Source organism: Ictidomys tridecemlineatus, chromosome 7, assembly GCF_052094955.1.
Source record: "Ictidomys tridecemlineatus isolate mIctTri1 chromosome 7, mIctTri1.hap1, whole genome shotgun sequence".
NCBI lineage: Eukaryota > Metazoa > Chordata > Mammalia > Rodentia > Sciuridae > Ictidomys > Ictidomys tridecemlineatus.
Genome location: NC_135483.1, coordinates 92,413,407 through 92,431,451, shown reverse-complemented (window position 1 = coordinate 92,431,451; position 18,045 = coordinate 92,413,407). Strand labels below are relative to the sequence as shown.

At 41.1% G+C, this 18,045-nt stretch overlaps 2 protein-coding genes across 9 annotated transcripts in view; both read right to left on the bottom strand.

Annotated features, from left to right (window-relative positions):
- Positions 1-7,747, bottom strand: part of Lypd1 (LY6/PLAUR domain containing 1) — a 38,864-nt gene extending 31,117 nt beyond the window's left edge. The window contains exons 1-4 of the mRNA XM_078017224.1: positions 7,644-7,747; positions 6,539-6,670; positions 6,371-6,409; positions 4,903-5,040 (exon numbers count right to left, since the gene is read on the bottom strand). Coding sequence (XP_077873350.1) covers positions 4,903-5,040; positions 6,371-6,409; positions 6,539-6,670; positions 7,644-7,725 — 391 coding nt within the window. The 5' untranslated portion in view covers positions 7,726-7,747. The remainder of the gene's footprint in view (positions 1-4,902; positions 5,041-6,370; positions 6,410-6,538; positions 6,671-7,643) is intronic.
- A 513-nt stretch (positions 7,748-8,260) lies between these two features.
- The window catches only part of Nckap5 (NCK associated protein 5), a 910,861-nt gene continuing 901,076 nt past the window's right edge, over positions 8,261-18,045 (bottom strand). For all 8 annotated transcript variants that reach the window (XM_078017217.1, XM_078017216.1, XM_040294086.2 and 5 more), the window contains one exon: positions 8,261-9,750. In XM_078017217.1, coding sequence (XP_077873343.1) covers positions 9,472-9,750 — 279 coding nt within the window. In that variant the 3' untranslated portion in view covers positions 8,261-9,471. The remainder of the gene's footprint in view (positions 9,751-18,045) is intronic.

Sequence of the window (18,045 nt, the reverse complement as noted above, 5' to 3'; positions counted from 1 at the left end):
TATGTAATTCATAACTTTATTGAAGTGGATATTGAACAGCAAGGATGCTGTTAATATACGTGGATATCTTTCTTGACATTGGAATTCCTTTTATTTTCAAGTTTTTTTTCTAACCTGTTTAAATTTCCTTTTCCAAAGTTAAATGATGGTTAGTTTTACATTTCTGTTTTTTACTTTATTTGTAGAACATATACCATAATCCATCTGATCAACTCAAAATGGGTTTGAAGGTGAAAAAGTTAAGGACTATAGGTGGGATATCTAAAAGGGAGATAACAGAGAGACCTGGCAGGAGGAAGGAAGATATGGGGCAGGTGAAAGATACCAGATTAGCTGATATCACTGGTATACCTAAAAAAAAAAAAAAATGCTTCAGGAAAAAAAAAATGTTAGACAATGTCTTTTGTGCCTACAACATAGCATGGGTTAAATAATTTGTAATCTGAACATTTACAAAGAAAGACCATATTTTTCTTACAAGGATTACATGTGTGTGTGTATTTGGGCATATACAAATATATACATAGGCAAAAATATTAAAAAACAAACTCATACAGACCCGTACTGTTGTCTGGTGTGTGTGTGTGTGTGTGTGTGTGTGTGTGTGTGTGTGTGTGTGCGCGCGCGCGCGCGCGCGCGTTCACACTCAAATGCATGTGCAATCTTAAATAAAAGAAACCAGGATAAAGGGACAGTGGTATGAGATTGATGAGCAGAACTGGGTGTCCTTCCTGCCAAGCCAACGCCAAAGACAAACTAGAGCCTATGAGTTTAAATCTTGGTAAAATTAAGTAGAGCTACACTTGACAAAACATTGGCTGTGATTACTTTTTCATTTTTGTCTTCTAAGAGTGGGTGCTGATTGTTCTATGAATATCTAGTCCTCTTGCTATCCCTTTAGATCATGAAATTAAACTACTCAAAACCTAGAGCTATCCTTGCCCAACTTAATGAGCAACAGACTAATCCAAAGGAAAATAGCCTTTACTTATACAGCTATAATGTAGATGCAACATGGCATGTAAATCAGTAACTCTTGTATTGCAAAACAGACAAATAGATTAATGCTTGTTGCAAAGGATGGGTGAAGAGATCGATTAGGTTACTGATTCAGACCATGAACTTTCTCTCAATATACTGCATTTAACTTTTAAATAAGGTTTGGGAGAACCTGTAACATTTTGCTCACTGACAGAGCTATATTTTACTAAGGGCAGAAATTGGCTAGTCTATAAAAATTAAATTATGCCCCTTTCACTGTATCTAGTCAAGAGGAAAAACTCTAATTACAAGATTGCACTGTCAAACAAATGCAAATTCACATTCTTTATACCCTGGTTTAAAAATTCATGCTGGAAGGTGGGGGAGGCTTCTATTCTGAAATGAAAATCAATATTTGAAATATTTTATGGAATGCAATGATAAACAAGAGCAAAAGAAGTGTCCTTATCAAGGGTGCTGGTATATAGACACTAACCCATTAACTGCAGAGCTTGTGACAGCGCATGTCATTAGTTATGCAAACATTTAAATATCAATTAGTAAGAACAATGAAAGAAGCTGAAGCAAACCTTCTCTTCCCTATAGCCTAAGCCTTATTATTCTGCAAATGACCAAGGAGAAAGAGAGCAATGGCAAATAATCTCAGCACCTAATAGGAATGCCACTCTGGGGGATAGGTAAAGGTTAATTTTAAATGTATTTCCCAATTGAAAATTAAATGTACCCGACTTAAAGTTCATAAGAGCTGAGTTTGCAGACTTAATCCAGAAAGGACTAACTGAAGGCCTGGGCATATTGCACTGTTGGTAGTTTTTGGAGAGAGCATGCCTTTCATTACTCCTTAATGTCAGATGGGTTTAGTTCATTAAAATTTCTTGGTCCATTTAAAGTCTTAGATTTTCTATGTCTATGAAAAATGTGAGGCCACACAGCACTCAAATTTTAACAGTCCTACAGGTTGGTTTTCATGTTCTTTCCACATCCCCTTTGTGGCCTGTCAACCCAGCCCGTCAGGTCAACTTGATAATAATTGCCTAAGTCCTTAGAACTTGACCTGTTATCTTTTCAGGGAAACACACAGTTTGTTTTACTATATAAGAGGTTTGTAGGAGGTATTATAGCAAAGATTTATCTTGAGAAACAGGTTTCAAGTACCTTTACTAACAGGTAAGAGTGGTGGGCTTGGATCAGACATCTAACTTTTGTGGAGTTTTCTCTGTTCCTCTACAACAAAAAATGTGAGCAATTCTTAGTTAGACTACTCCAGGATCACTTGGGGAGCTTATAAAAGATCAATGGCCAGATATATCATGGACTATGAAATGAGCTTTAGGTTGTGAGGGGAGGGGGTATCCATGTGGAGTTGAATAAAACTCCAGGAAGATGTCAATATTGCACCCTTAACTAGGAATTAACGGGTCCTTTCAACTCTAAGGCAAGAACCTCAGGACCTTAATTCTGATTTTTATTCCTAATGGTATCATTTAATAGGCATTATTTTCTTTCTCTGAGTGGAGAAGTTGACCACACAATAGAATCAAATGCTGGCTGATTGTAATATGGGGAAACAGTTCTCAAAAGAGGACTACCAGATTTCATGAACTACGATATGTAAAGTGGTAGGGAAAGAGCCAAATACATAAGGTACAACAAAAGTTAGGTCTTGTTACAGTGATGCTTATGCTACATTGTTGTCATTTAACAATGGAGGTTTTAGGTTTGTTTTTCATCCTCCTTGACAAAAAATTTTAACAGGTCTCTAATAATCATATGGCAATAAACATGAAAGTGCCTTGGGAGTATGAGCCCCCAGGCAATGCTCTCTGATGCAGAAACAAGTGGATTTGGCTAACTTTTACTAATTTAGGCTCACAATTCCTTCTGCGTACCTGGACCTAGTACTTTTCCCTCATAGCTGGTTTTTTTCTTTGTGTTCATTAACTGTTCCTGTTTTCCAAACTTCAAAACTGAGATGGACTTATTCTATTGGCCCATAACCTGTGGCTAGAGAAACCTGGTTTGTAGGTAAGACACCCATCTTGGGTTATTAAAAGCAAGCAACCTCAGGCCAGGCACTTGGTGACTCTGTGCTGAAGTTTTCTTTGGATACAATGGGAGTTTATAATGCCCACTCTGCCTTTTCATAGTATGGTTTGGAGAAGAGAATGAAGCAAGGTAGAAACAAACAAACAAACAAACAAACAAAAAAACCCAGCACTTTGAAAATGGAATGTGTGGTGTTCATCTTAGAAACACAGAGGGAAGAAGTGTTTCTCAGGAAAAAAAGAAGTTACCTTGAATTCAGTTCATATCATTTTCTCAACTATATCCAGGTTATAAAACACAATGCTTAGGTAAACAGAGGCCTCATGGATGCTGAAAGGTTCTTCATGTGTCCATAGTACCTCCCCATTTTGTCTGGCTCTATCTACTCTAAGGTAGAAAGCTGGAAATACTTAGAAGTAATAATTTGGAAGTAATGATAAAGTGTTTTCAGTGATTAAATTAAAACCACAACAATTCTTCTGGTAGAAGGACAAGATATTTGGGGCTCAGGTAAAATGTAGGAATGAAACACAAGTACGAAAGAATTGTAAAAATTATCCACAGTCTTAGCTAGAGAATCACCACTAAGTTTTGTTTTGTTCTGCCTTTTTAATAGCCCCCCAATTCTATGTGAAAATAATGCTTGCTGCTTTTCTTGGGACAAGTTGAGAGCAGTTAAGTCTCAGCCTTCCCAGAAAAGTGAATTTGGTAGAAAGAATCCATACCCTGTCCAGTAAAGACCTAAGAGGAACAGCATGTGATACCACACACACACACACACACACACACACACACACACACACACACACACACACACCATGTCACAGAACAGTGATGAGCTGAGCTGTGGGGAGCTAGCAGGCGTACTACCCAAATAAAAATGGCAACAAGACATTTTCAGGCCCTTATAGAGAGGAAACTTTTCCAAAGTGCTGGTTTTAAAACTACCATTCTTGTAATGATTTACCAGTGGGTTAAGGGAATCACTTTGTGGGGGCTCTGTGGGCAGTTTGCTGAACAAAACAGGGGCAGAGCTCCTTTTTATTCTATATCATTAATCACATGATGGTATTTCCCATTTTTTTCAATAGCTTTTAATTGGCAATGTCTCTCTTATGGGTTTGACCTTGGAAGTGAAGCAAGAATTCCAAACATTTTCTTAAAATTTCATTTTCTTAAAAGTTACATTTTGGGGGACTTGGGTTTAGAAAAGACTAGTAGGGGGCATGCTCAAGAATCCTACCCACTTCTTCCCTTCCATAATGCCCAGGCCCCTTACTCAGCCAACTAGCAGTTGCACCAGTGGGGCTGAGAACATTCCTTTGAAAGATCTTAGCAATTTGTGCCTGGAATTTGATGCATTACTTCTAAAATTAAATAAAGATCCTATAGTGTTTTTCAAAGAAATATGGTGTGGTTCTCTGACAAAACACATTTTTCAAGCACTGACCTCTGGGAACCTCAACTAGCTCCATATTTCAGGCTGACATCGCTCACAGACTACTGTCTAGTTTCCCAAGCAGAGGCTGGTTATTCATGTATTTTCCACCCTCTGATCTGCTTTTAGCATGAGGAGGTGAGGGGAGTAAATAAAAAGAGGAGAGCCACTGATTTAAATGCACTTCTCCTCCCAAGTCCCTTGGGGAGAAGCCCTGGTAATTAACTCTAATGAGATTAAAGTAACTTGGAACTCTTCATTTTCCCAGCATTGTAAAAGTAAATCTGTGATAACCAGTGTGTGTGCTTATGCATTAAATCAAAGTCAGTCCTTTTTTTTTTCCTGTAATTTAATGCCCCCTCCCACCTCCCACAACAGGCTGAAGGGCGGAGGGAGCGTCTCACCCGGGCTCTTACCAGCACTTTGCTCCATCACTTCTTTTTGACACATGTCTTGAACATTCACCGTGCAATTCACGATGAATTCAGGGGAGGAGCAGTCGTTGTTCAGCTGGAATTCTTCGCACTGGTAGCACTGGATTTGTAGCGCAAAGCCTGCAGAACAGATGCAAAGGGATTCACAACAGACCCACACTGGGTCCACCCCAGACCCCACGACCCCCCTCCTGCCCCACAGAGCTGTCAGTTCCAGGCTTTAAGATGCTTGCGGATCTGGTGTCTTCACAGATGTAGCTGAAGTCGGCAGTGGGCGGCTCGGGTACCCAGGGTCTCCCAGGATAAAGTGTAACGCTACCTGCGACCCTTAGATGCCTGCTCTAGACACAAAGAGTGCGTCCAACACTACTTGGGTCCTTTGCCCAAGAAGTTGAAAGGAGGAGGGTGGGGTACAAACCAGACTGGGAGGTAGTTCTAGAGATGAGCTTCAGCTCCAGTCTATGCCAGAGGATTTGCCTAATTGCTAATTGGTTACAAATTACTTAATTACTATTTTGGCACCATTCATGATTGCATTCGCAGACGCCTTTTCAGTTATATTTATTTATTTGAAGTCAGCGTTCCTGTGCTGTGGCTTCAAGGCTTCCTGCGCTCCAACCCCGGAACCCGGGAGGAGTCGCTGGACGCCAAGTGTTACAGCGCCCTAAGTCCTGGGTCCCTTCTCCGGGACTGTTCTCTCCGCGGCGGAGGCGGCTGCAGCTGGTAGAAGGCAACCTGCCTTGTGCTTTTGAGCGCGCTTCCAGGACCACGACCCCGCAGCTCTTTCCGGACGCGGATTTTCTGGGTAAGCATTGGCTTAAGGTCTGCAGTTGGGGTCCCAGCTCTGAAGAGCTCAGTCGGGAGCTGGTAAGCGAAGAGGAAGCCAGACATCTGCATCTATCATTGCTTCAGCTGGTTGCTCTCTTTGGCTCTGGGACCTTCTGTCTAAACCTAATTGCCAGCGCTCCCTCTGCCCCTGTGTGCTGCCTTCTAGCCCCACATTGATATGGCTCGGAGTGTAACAACCCAGCCCAGGCGAGGCCGCGTAGCAGGCTGCTGCCGGACGCTGCTCACCTGTCGGCGGCGCCACTCCCACGGGTTGCCAGAAACGCTAGGCAACTTGGTGGGGTTCGGGGGGATGCAGTCCCCTCTCCTTCCTGTAGGCCCCCAGCACTGTTCTGACCCTCCGTCTTTCCCAGCCCAGCTTCTCCCCGCAGAGCTGCCCGAGCAGCTGCAGCTGGGATTCGCGCAAATCCGCCGCTCCCGGGCTCTCTTCCCCAGGCGCGGGACTTGGCGACTTTCCCAGTCTAGCGCCTCTAGGCACCAGTCGCCACCGCTAAACTCCCGCTGGGCATCCCCAGAGCAACGCTGGCACATGGGGGACGAAGAGACCAGAGGGTCGGTGAGGTGTCCGCGACTAACCGGGCTGCTTTCCTCTTCATCCTCTTACCTGGAAGCAAGAACAATCCGCAAAAAGTTGTCGCGATGCCGAGGACCCACATCCTCCCGGAGACGCGGGGCCGGAAGCGGGCAGGCGCACATCAGAGGCGGCGACCGCAGCGGAGGCTGCCCGGGCCGCAGTGGCTGTGGCTGTTGAAGCTTCTGGGGCCCTTGCTGCTGCCGCCTTGGCGACTGCTGCCGCCGAGAGGAGCCGCAGGTGTCGCCCGCGGCGCCCGCATCGCCCGCGCAGGGGCTCCTAGCTGCGGGTCCCGGACTCCTCTTGTTAGCGCTCCCGAGCCCAGAGCGGCGCCTGTGGAGTTGGCGGCTCAAGCTGAAGAACTACTGGCGATCCAGAGCACCCAAAAAAGTCTCGCCTTTTCTCCCCTCCACCCACTCCAGGCACCACGTGACGGCTGCCGAGTTGGGGTGGGGGTGGCGGGAGGGGAAGGCTGGGACCGTCTGTGTCCCCACCTCCTTCCTGCCGTCCTTTTCTCCCGCCTCCGCGCGTTCCTGGGAAAGGGTAGCCTAGGATTTGAGAAGGACCCTAGTTTTCAGAGGCTGGGAGACCGGAGGAGGGGGACCCGTGGGGAGGGAGCAGCAGGTGCCGCGGGGACCTGCGCACCGCAGACTGTGGGACCTAGGTGGTGAGGGTTAGAAGACAGTGTCCTGGGCTGGACCTCCCGCATCCTGTGCTCCGCTGGCTAATAACCACTAAGCCAGCAACTGGTTCTGGACCACTCAGCCCGAGCACCGGTGTTACCGCCGCCCGGGGCGACTGGCCTCGGCTGGGGAGGTGAATATTCTGTACCCCGAAAAGTTGCACATCTACAGAATCCCTGGGGCGTCCCGTTTAGTATCGCTCCCTTTTCCTCCGAGAAGCCCCTCCTTGATTCTCATTACCGTTCTTCTTCCGCCATGTGGGTGGGAGTGTGGTGAGGACCCCGCAGTGACAGGCGCGATTGCCCTCCAGCAGCACTCTCTCTGCCCACCTGCACGCACAGCCGGAGGGTGCCTTGACACTGCCCGCGTCCCCTAGTCCAGGGGAAGGCTGCCTCGGGGACAACTATTGAGATCCATACCACCAGAAAGCAAATCAGAGTGAAGAAGAGGATTTCTCTCTTCCATCCTCTCCCTCCAGAAGGCCAGACAGCTTCATTCTGCTTCGCAAAGCCACGAATTATTAGTATATATTCGGTAAGACATCCTCTCTACCCAGGGCTTGACCTCCAGTCCCCCGCCTGAGCCCCAGCCATTTCTCTTTTAGTCAATGCCAAGCGACCCACCTTGTGTATTCCCGGGACGCCACGGTGCTATTTTTCGCCTTCCTTGTGGAGCTTTGCAGCAGGTGGTGCCGGAGCCCCGCATTCCTGCCCTCAGCTCATGGTGCACCCCCACCCCCCGCCCCGAATCCCGCTGGTTCCCACCCCTTTATCCCCAATCCTTAGGGAGCATCCTTTTCTGTGGAGATACCCTCTGAAGCTTTGCCCCTCTTCTCCTCCTGCTACCTCTTGGGGGAAGGAAGCGCTCAGGCTAGGACTCAGATCATTTATTTCCCCATCCTGCCAGCAGAGCGGGTCTGGAAATGGGCATAAATGACTTTCTTGTAATTCTTCTGCAGAGATCATTCCGTATCTGCCTCAGGGCCCTTCTTTCCCTTTGCCCCCCCCCTTCCTTTCATTTCTACTTGGTTAACCCCTTTGGGAGACTGAAACGTTTTGACCATTACTCGCCTGTCTGCAGACTCTGATCTTACAATTGGCTGAATTGCTATCACGGGAGCAAAAGGGCCAGTTTATTTATTCCTTCGGGGAATCCACCCTTGGAACGCGTGTTAGACAGGATTGAAATAACTGAGCGGGCCAAAGGGTCCTAGAACAAGTTCTTTCCAGCTTTCAGTGTGTGCAATTGTGATAGGACTTTTATTCAGAAATGAAACAAAGGGATTTTTAAAAGTCTGAAAGACAAGGGCACTTTACATAATTTTCATTAAAGGTAACAAAGTTCAAATATAACAAATTGCACAAATTAACAAAATAACACTGATCATACAATATCCTTTAAAGAAACAAATGTGTGCTAAAGTAACCATATAGATCCTAAAAATATTTCTATTATGCCTAGTTTACAAGCTCCTGTACAAAAGCAATTATAAATAGTTCACATCTAGAAAAAATACACATAACCTTTAAAATAGAATTTATCCTTACATATAAACAGTCTTTGTAGAAAAAAAGAATATTAAAAGTAAGAATTTTTTATAGCACCAACCATTTTATGTTTTAAAAAGTGAACATGGCAAATAGGAATTTGCTTTCATTTTGAGAGTACTCAGATTTTAATAAAAAGAGCAAGAAGATAAGATCAGCAAATACTACTCAGAATCAGAGAGAAGCACTGAGTAGAAGAGGATGTAAGGAAATGTTTGGAGGGAAACCTGCTATTGGAATTAGGGTTAGATTGCTACTAGATTCAGTGTCACACTTCCAATCTGTGTTCACACTTTATTTTTCAGGAAAGGCAGAATTACACTTATCCCTATGACTTGAATCTCTCTGGCAATACTTTTGAAATGATGGTAGAATTAAAATTTCTATCAAAATGATATTGTAAGATAGAGATTACCATGATCCCTCTGTTTTTTTTCCATAGGCCTTGTTTTAGGTGTACCCACAAATAATTTGAGGACTAGAACAATGAACTTCACAAAATCTTTAGTCGAAATTTTAAAATATATATATATTATCATCCACTTCTAAGATTTAGTACATCAATTCAAGAGCATGGCACTGATTCCATTTATTGCTATCATTTTTCCTCCTACAAATATAATTTCTCTTCCAAAACATTTACAACTTCTGTACAAGTATTCAAAAAAAGTGCAAAATTAAGAAGTCTGTATCGTGTTTGCTTTTTAATGCTCTTGAAACACAATAAATGGAGTTGTTCTTTATTGCCCTACCAGAGACATATGCTCTGCTGGGTCGCCTGCTGTGAATGTGACAAGGTAGACTCTGGAGTTGCAATAGTTTATGGTTATCTCTATATCTCCCACCCCTGCCCCATTTCCTTAAGTGCACTATTCCCAGCTGTCACTAAGAGGGGAAAAGTCCTTTATACATCATTTGAACCTTGACTTGCACAAGAAGAGAAGCTATCGTATAAAGAATCACTCAAAGATTCCAAATTATCTACCCCAGGTCTATCTGAGCTACTTAAAGATGCCTCTTCATTTTTTTCTTTTTCTTCCTTTTGTCCTTCAACCTTGTTCAGAGAGTTCTCTTTTTCTAATAAAATCACGGTATTGCTGTTAAATTTATTGAATGACTCCAGGGAAATTTTAGATAATCTATTCTCAGAATCTTCTTTTGTTTCTTCAACTTGTTTCAATTTCTGCAATAAAAAGAGAAAAATATTAGAAACATATTTCTTTGGAAAATCAAGTTATCCCGTCCAATATTCAATTATTAGCTGCATAAAGCGTAGTTTAAAGGGATAGAGAGAGACTACAAGTCTTTAACAATTTCCCAGCATAATTAAGTGTAACAATAAAGCTAATTTTAGGGATAAATCAAGACTTTAATCATTTTACTGAGATAAATAGGCCCCAACTTGCAAACCAGTTAAGTGTCACTTAATTTCATTTAAAATGGATCCATTTGAAATTTGTTCAGATAAAGTGCCTTATTTTTCTTAAACAAAGTTTCAAACTCCTCTATTTTCTTGCTAAATATTAGTTGTACTTTTTCTGAATATGGATAAGGATTGCATTTCAGCCAGAAGTTACATTAATTTGTAATAAAAAAGCATAAATCCCTTCAATTGTCATAAAAGTTAAGCACACATTAAACTTGTCAGAAGCACTGTTGTGTTTGCTGTTTGTCCCTTGATAGGACTAAAGATATGAAGATGTGATCGCCAGGTCTTTAGCTATAGATTTCAGAAGGCCCAAAGGTGTAAAATTCAGGGTAACAGGTCTGTAGTTCAGTAACCCTCCCTTCCAGAAAATTCTAGCAATGCCAGTTTATACTGGAATATCGACAGGATGTTATGAATACCCTCTAGGACTTTATAAAACACTGCAGTCACACTCAGTAATCATCTAGGTAAGCCCTATAAACATGAGTATGTTCAGTTGCTCAAGTGACTGCTAAAATCAACTGAGGCATAGGTGCAAAAAATAATACGAATGGAGGTTTTAACACCTCTAAAACATTTCTCATCTTCTCTTCCTCTTTCAGGAAAAACACAAGGAGAAAGCAGGAACAGGTGCTTAGGGATGACAATAGTTACCATTTATTAAGTATCCACTAGGTAAAAGACAAGAGGTTTTCTCTAACAGCCTTTTCACAAACCTGCAAAGTTAAACATCTCATTTTACTTAATTTTTTGATCCATGTATATATTTTTAAGTCTTATTTTACTTTTAATTGACACATAATAATGATAATATATAGAGGGTACATTGAGATGTGTGTGTATGTGTGTTTGTGTGTATTTATGTGAGTGTAGGATGTGTAAAGATGAAATCAGGGTATTTACCACATTCATCATGTCAAACACAAATCATTTCTTTGATGTCAAAGAATTCAATCCTCTCTTTTAGTCATTTGAAAAATACAATGTTGTTAACTATTCTCACTCTTCTGTGCATTTTAATATCAGAACTTATTCCTTCTAATTGTAACCTTGTACCTCTTGGACGATTTCATTTATTTTTATTTTTAATTTTTTATGAGTGAAGGTATTTCAGTTTATTTGCTCATTTCTTTTTATTAATTAATTTTTTATTTATATATGATAGGGGAATGCATTACAATTCTTATTACACATATAGAGCACAGTTTTTCATATCTCTGGTTGTATACAAAGTATATTCACATTAATTTGTGTCTTCATACATGTACTTTGTATAATAATGTCCATCACATTCCACCATCATTGCTAACCCCATGTCCCCTCCCTTCCCCTCCCACCCCTCTGCCCTATCTAGAGTTTGTTTATTCCTCCCATGCTCCCACTCCCTACTCCACTATGAATCAGCCTCCTTATATCAGAGAAAACCTTTAGCATTTGGTTTTTTGGGGATTGGCTAACTTCACTTAGCATTATTTTCTCTAATTCCATCCACTTACCTGCAAATGCCATAATTTTATTTTCTTTTATTGCTAAGTAATATTTCATTTTGTTTATATAGCATTTTTTTATCCATTCATCTATTGAAGGGCACCTAGGTTTGTTCCACAGATTAGCTATTGTGAATTGTGCTGCTATAAACACTGAGGTTTTGACTCAGCTATCCCTCTCCTTTGTCTATACCTAAAAGTCTTGGGGCAATTTTACAGATGAGGAAAATAAGGCTCAGAGTGAAAAAACTACTTGCCCAAGGTTGCCCACCAAGTGATAGAATTTGAATTTCAGTCTGGGTGCCTTATCTACTCTTTTTTATTTCTACCACACCATAGCATTATGATGTGGTGGAAATAAAAGGACAAAATACTGGGCTTGTTTAGCCCCAGTATTCATTTTTGTTACCCAGATCTTTGAATAACACGGTGAACCGTCTTTGACATACTCAGTTCTGCTTCCCATTATACCCCATGCCACTTACGGTTATATTGGATTTATAAGGAAATTAAGTTTTGATGGAGGCAAATAGAGCCAAAGCCTATGGATTCTCACAACTAAATATTTAACAGAAAAGGAAAAAAAAGCCAGCGGGGGTGGGGGGAGGCGTAGAAGTAGATAGATTTGGTGTCGCAAGGTGCAGGCAGAGCTTCTCTACTATGGGAAATGGTGTAATTCTACTGGAAATATTTGAAAATCACCCTGGAATTACTGCTTCTTTCATTATACTATTATCGTGCAGAAGTATTACTCATGGAGCTAATTTTCAACCTCAAATGGCTACCTAGAAACCATAGGAGGGCTGAGCAATGGATTCCTAGCTGATTACAGAAAAGTGATTCCATAATGAGAAATAACTCCATGCAAGAGCCCCTTTTTGGTGCTGTGTGATTATTTTTTAAGCATTTTTGCAAAGAATTATATAAAACAATATTAAAAATACATGGAGAGTGGAAAATGCTTTGGAGAAAGTAAATGCTTACCTACCTTTACCAAAGTATAAATGTACATATCCATTTATGTAAATAAAGAGCATTCAATGAAATTTTCTCCTCACCAGATGTCTTATTCCTTTTTCTCATTCAAGAATCATAGCATTTTTCTTAGGTTTTTCTTTTTGGTTTGGTCTATTTGCAACTCAAATGCATTCAACAAACACTGGAGAAGTTACCACAAGGCAGATGGAAGGAAGATTTTAGTACTGAGGATACACAGCTGAATACAATTGTGTCCTAGAGGGAATAATTGAGGTCCTGGAGGCAGGCAGGCCTGAGCTCCAGTGTTAGCTTAGTCTTTCCACCCTGTGTGAGTGCATGTATGCTCTTTCTTCAGGTGTAAGTGGTGGTAAGATATACCTGTATTTCAGCATCAAAGACCATCTTAGAGCACCCTAAGGCCCTGACAAACAAGTTGCTCCATAAATGTGAGATGCAGTTCTTATTCTAAATAGTGGTTCTTAGTGTGGTCCACAGGCTAGCAGCAGAGCAGCATCACAAGGAACTTATTGAAAATGCAGATTTTTGGTCCCCACTCAGACCTACTGCACTTGAAATTCCTGAGACCCTGCAATCTGTTTTTAACAAGTTCACAGAGTGATACTGATGCATACTAAGATTAAGAACCAATTTCATGAAATCCCTCCACTTTCCCCCTTTTTTTCTATCTTCCACATACAAGAAAAAAACATGCAACCCTTGACTAGATTCTGAGTCTAGGTTTCTTATTTTGCTTAACGTTCTTACATTCCATCCATTTTCCCGCAAAAATAGAATTTCTTATTTATAATTGCATAAAATTTCATTATGTATATACATCACACAAAAATTCCCTGCTTTTCAACTATCAGCTCATATTAAGACAAAACAACAAAAAATTCAATATAGTAGGGTGCAGTGACTCAGGCCTGTAATTCCAGTGACATAGGAGGCTGAGGCAGAAGGATCACAAGTTTGAGCCTCAGCAAAGTAGTGAAGGCCTAAGCAAATTAGTAAGACCCTATCTCAAAATAAAAAATAAAAAGGGCTGGGATGTAGCTCAGTGGTAAAGTTCTGGGTTCAATCCCCAGTACTCCTCACCCACCCACCACGCCCCGAAAAGACCCAGTATGCATGGGAAATTGTGACACTTAAATTGTCTAAGTTTCTGAATTGAGGATTTTTTTATGATGTCCTATATCCCACCCCATCTTCACTGTCTTCATAAAGGCCTAGCTCACCTAGTGTTAATTTGTTAATAATTTCTCAGTGGAGACTTCCTTTAGCCTCAGAAATCTCTAGTGCTGACTTGGGTTTCTCCACTGGTGCTGCCAGCCAAGAAGAATAGCACTAAAGCTTCTTATTTCTCTGCCTCCTTTTCTAAGCAACTGAACCAGCCTCAACATTGTCTTGTCAGATGTCAGGTATTTTTAAATGTTTGAGGTCACGTAATATTTAAATTTAAATATTAAGAGGGATTATGGGGGCTGGGGATGTGGCTCAATAGTAGAGCATTTGCCTAGTGTGCAGAAGGTCCTGGGTTCAATCTCCAGCACTGCAAAAAATACATTCAATCAATCAATCAATCAATCAGCGGAGGGGCTGAATTCAAACAGTGATTTCTCTGGCAAACAGTAACAAAGTTGTGCACTTCAGTTTGTAGCACCTGCACGAGAAGGTGCTTTGTCAAGGAATCCTGGTAATGTTACCGTTTAACTGAGCAGATCTGAGTGCAGGCACTTTGCTAAGCACATTGCAGGGATGATCCGCTTTCATTCTCACGTCACTTCTCTGGGTGGGTGTCTTTAGTATTTTCATTTGATGATAAAGCTTGAGAAAGTTAAGTAACTTGTTTAAGGTTCTGTTGCAGTACCTAGCAGAGTTTGGATTTGGACCAAGGCAGTCTGCTGGCTGAGCCCAACCTCTTAACTTTTATCTTGGAAAAGTACCTAATGAGTATTAATCAACAGTATCTCTAAAGAGAGTATCAGAAATAAGAATTACAGAACAACAATAAGGGGGAAACCCAGTGAAGATTGGTGTTAGACAATGACTATGTAGGTTCCATAAAACAGTACCCTTTCCTTCACATATTGTGCTTCATCAGAATTACGATAAATTAATATACTACACTTGTCACCTATAGGTGGCAACAGTTGTATGAATGACTTTTTAGTAGGGCTTTTTTTTTTTTTCCTTTTTGCATTTGGGTACAAAATACAGGGCTAAGCAGGCAAGATGAGAACATATTTCAAGTTCAAAATAAATAGTCTCATATATTCTTAAAATATTTCACAGTCTTTAACGTAACCATGGAATTATTAATGATAATCCAAACAAGAGACAGTTAATGACATTTCTCCAGAAATCTCTTGAGAATTATATCTTAACTAATTTAATTCCTTGTTGTCAGTCAGTCAATCAATTGAATTTACTAGGTGGCCAGCTTTGTGCAAATAACCTCATGGATTTGATTTTAAGAGGAAGTTTCATGGAAGAGGGTGATCTTGGAAAGTTTTTGAAGGGTACATAAATTTAAGATATACAGTAAGGAAGAAGGAGGACACTTCGATATGTTATTATCTAATATGCCTTGGTATGCTACTCTGCAGTCTACCTCAGAATCAGTGTACAGAAAGACAGTCTATCTTTTTACCCTTTTAGATTCTGTATTGGACAAACTCACTGTAAAGACAGAAATAGAAATGTCCACTGTAAGAGACTAACAGACTCAGGGAAGTATCAGCCCAGAATCCAAGTGATAAATACCTTTTATTTTCAAACTGCTTTCCCATCTATGATCTCACTGTGCTCTTACATCAGCCTGGAAGGTGAGGAGGCTGCAGTCAGCTGTACTTTACATGGGATATTTATGAAATCTGTGATTCACCCAAATTAAAGTTCACATGAAATAAGGCCTGAAAACTTAGTTTCCTGATTTTTTTGCATAGAAATGCATACCATATATATTTTTTTTACAGCCAACAATAATCATGGAACAGTGATTCTGCTTTGAGTAATATTCTAACAGTAGGAAGGGTCCATTAGGTGGAGATAAAAGCCCTTGCCACAAGGAATATGTGGATAATACATGAAATGATAACACACTCAGTTGACAAACTGGTGCGTGTGCGCGTGTGCACGTGCACACACACACACATACATGACATACATGATGGTGTCAGCTTCAAAGAGATACATGTGTTCCCACAGGGAAAAAAGAAAGTGAATTTATGAACTAGTGCAATCATTATTATTCTATGATGAAGCCTACTCTTTCATTATTTCAAATAACTTTCCATTTGTTGATTACATCTTGAAAATACTGGTTAGTATATCCACTGTCAAATGTCAGGAAGAGATTCAAGTCTATTTGAAAAATTCAAATCCAGTTATCACCCCTCAGCTGGGCAATAGAGTTCTTAGTCCAAACAAGTGCAAACAGAATTTAACATGATTTCTTAATTTTCTAATGCTATGAAGATTTAATGCCCATCAAGTTAAGAAAACACATGGTTGGAAAGAGACATATTTATGAAGTACTGGGGTGAATGTCACACATGAATTATCTCATTTAATCCTTATAGCAGCCATGAGACAGTGATATATCATCCCTATTATATGAATGGGAAAATACAGATAGAGTAGTTTAAACACTCTCCACATACACATGGCTAATATGTTAGGAAGTCAGGATTTAAGCATAAGCATCCTGACTATAGAACTCGGGATCTTAATCATTACAGATTACAACAGGTATTTGGAAACTAGTGTGCAATTCCCAGCACTGTGCTAATTAGCTGTGTAACCCCTCTGACTCTTAGTTTCTTTACATTAAAGTTTCTTTCTTTTTTTAAAAAAAATTCTTCCCACTCTGTAAAGCTCTGTGATTCTAAAATATTCTTAATTGGGTGTCTTCTATGCATCTATTATTGGAATTTGAGGTGACACAATAATCAACCCTAACACCCCTTTCCCCACCTTAGATCTCGGTGATTTGAAAACTAAACAAAAACATTGACAGGAGGCTAAAATGCCAGCTTTATTACTAAGAAATCTGCGACTGGAGGAAAAAGTTTCTATCTGCAAAGAAGTGGGTTTACTAACACTGTGGCAAGAAATAGACAAACTTAGTAGCTAGCAGCCCTGGGCTGGGGAATTAGTGTATAAAACCTATAGCACAAAGGAACAGAAGAGATTGTGTGCTTCTGAGAGTCAGCCATGACTCCAGAGGGAAGTGGGAAGATCCAGAGGTGGGTTTGCATTGCTGGTTCCCTTCCTGCACTTGCTAATTAAACTTGTAATTCATTCCATGCCAACCCAAGAGGAGAAGTGAATAGGGAGACCCAGGCATACCAAGCGTAGTGTGTTATCACCGGGAACTCCCCAAATTGGGAAGATGTGTCACCACAGTGTGTCCCCTACCACCATCCAACATCTCTCATTAGGTTCACTGTTCATTTTTTTTAATATTTATTTTTTAGTTCAGTGGGCACAACATTTTTATTTTTATGTGGTGCTGAGGATCGAACCTAGTGCCCTGCGCATGCCAGGCGAGTGCGCTACTGCTTGAGCCACATCCCCAGCCCCATTCACTGTGCATTTTAACCAAATAGTCATAAGTGCATTAAGACTAAGAAGATGTAGGAAAATTTGGGTAGTGCAGTGATTTGGATTGAGCAGAGAAGCTGTTCCTTGGACAAAAACACAAGAGGAGGTTATTCAACAAATGTGGAAGACAGGAATGCTCCATTGGAAAGCAAATACGTCAAATGGAGGAGACAGTCTGTCTCATCCAGGGCTTTGGGTTGAAGTTGAAGGAATGATTTAGCCCAGCACTTTTCTCATGAGCAAATCTTGGGCATTGGGAAAATGGATTTGGGGCAGAGTTTTGTGTTTTACTCTTGTTGTGGGGATAGGGAGGAGGTGTTTTAATCCAGGGACGCTTAGTCAAAGATTATGCACAGTTCCAAGTCAATGTTAAGTGACATTTGTTGAGGGCAGGTCAACCCCAAGGGAGAAGATGCTGCTGAAATAATTTCTCTTTTCTCAAAGGCACTATTTAATTTCTTTCCTAATGCCACCTCTTACAGCACTCCTGGCAGAGCTACTTTCTGGATGAGACATGAAAATAGACAGAATGACCTTTGGTGGGCAATAGGGACCCCTCTACATTTTTCTCAAGGGTTGTGGTGTTAACCCTCTTAACCTGGTCAAATTCCAACTTGGATAATTACTTTCTCTTGGTGTTCAGTTCCTCCTATTACCTCAACTGGACACATTACTCTTCACTTGCCCTTCTGAAAAATTAATGCAATGCACTGTAATAGAGAACCAGTCTCTCCACCCACCTGCATGCAGTGAGATGTGATGTGGCATGTGGGGACACTCTGCTTCCGTACTGGGATCTTAGAGATTCTTCAGTATCTCTGGGACAAACTGGTTGTATTAGGTGAAAGGGTAATTTTCAGCTGAGATGTGCTTTTTTGGCTATATTAACTATACTGCTGTCCTTTACCATGATCAATGGCTTTCAATGACTTCTGCCAGAAACCCTGAACCCAGGGGGGTGGGAATGAGTTTACTT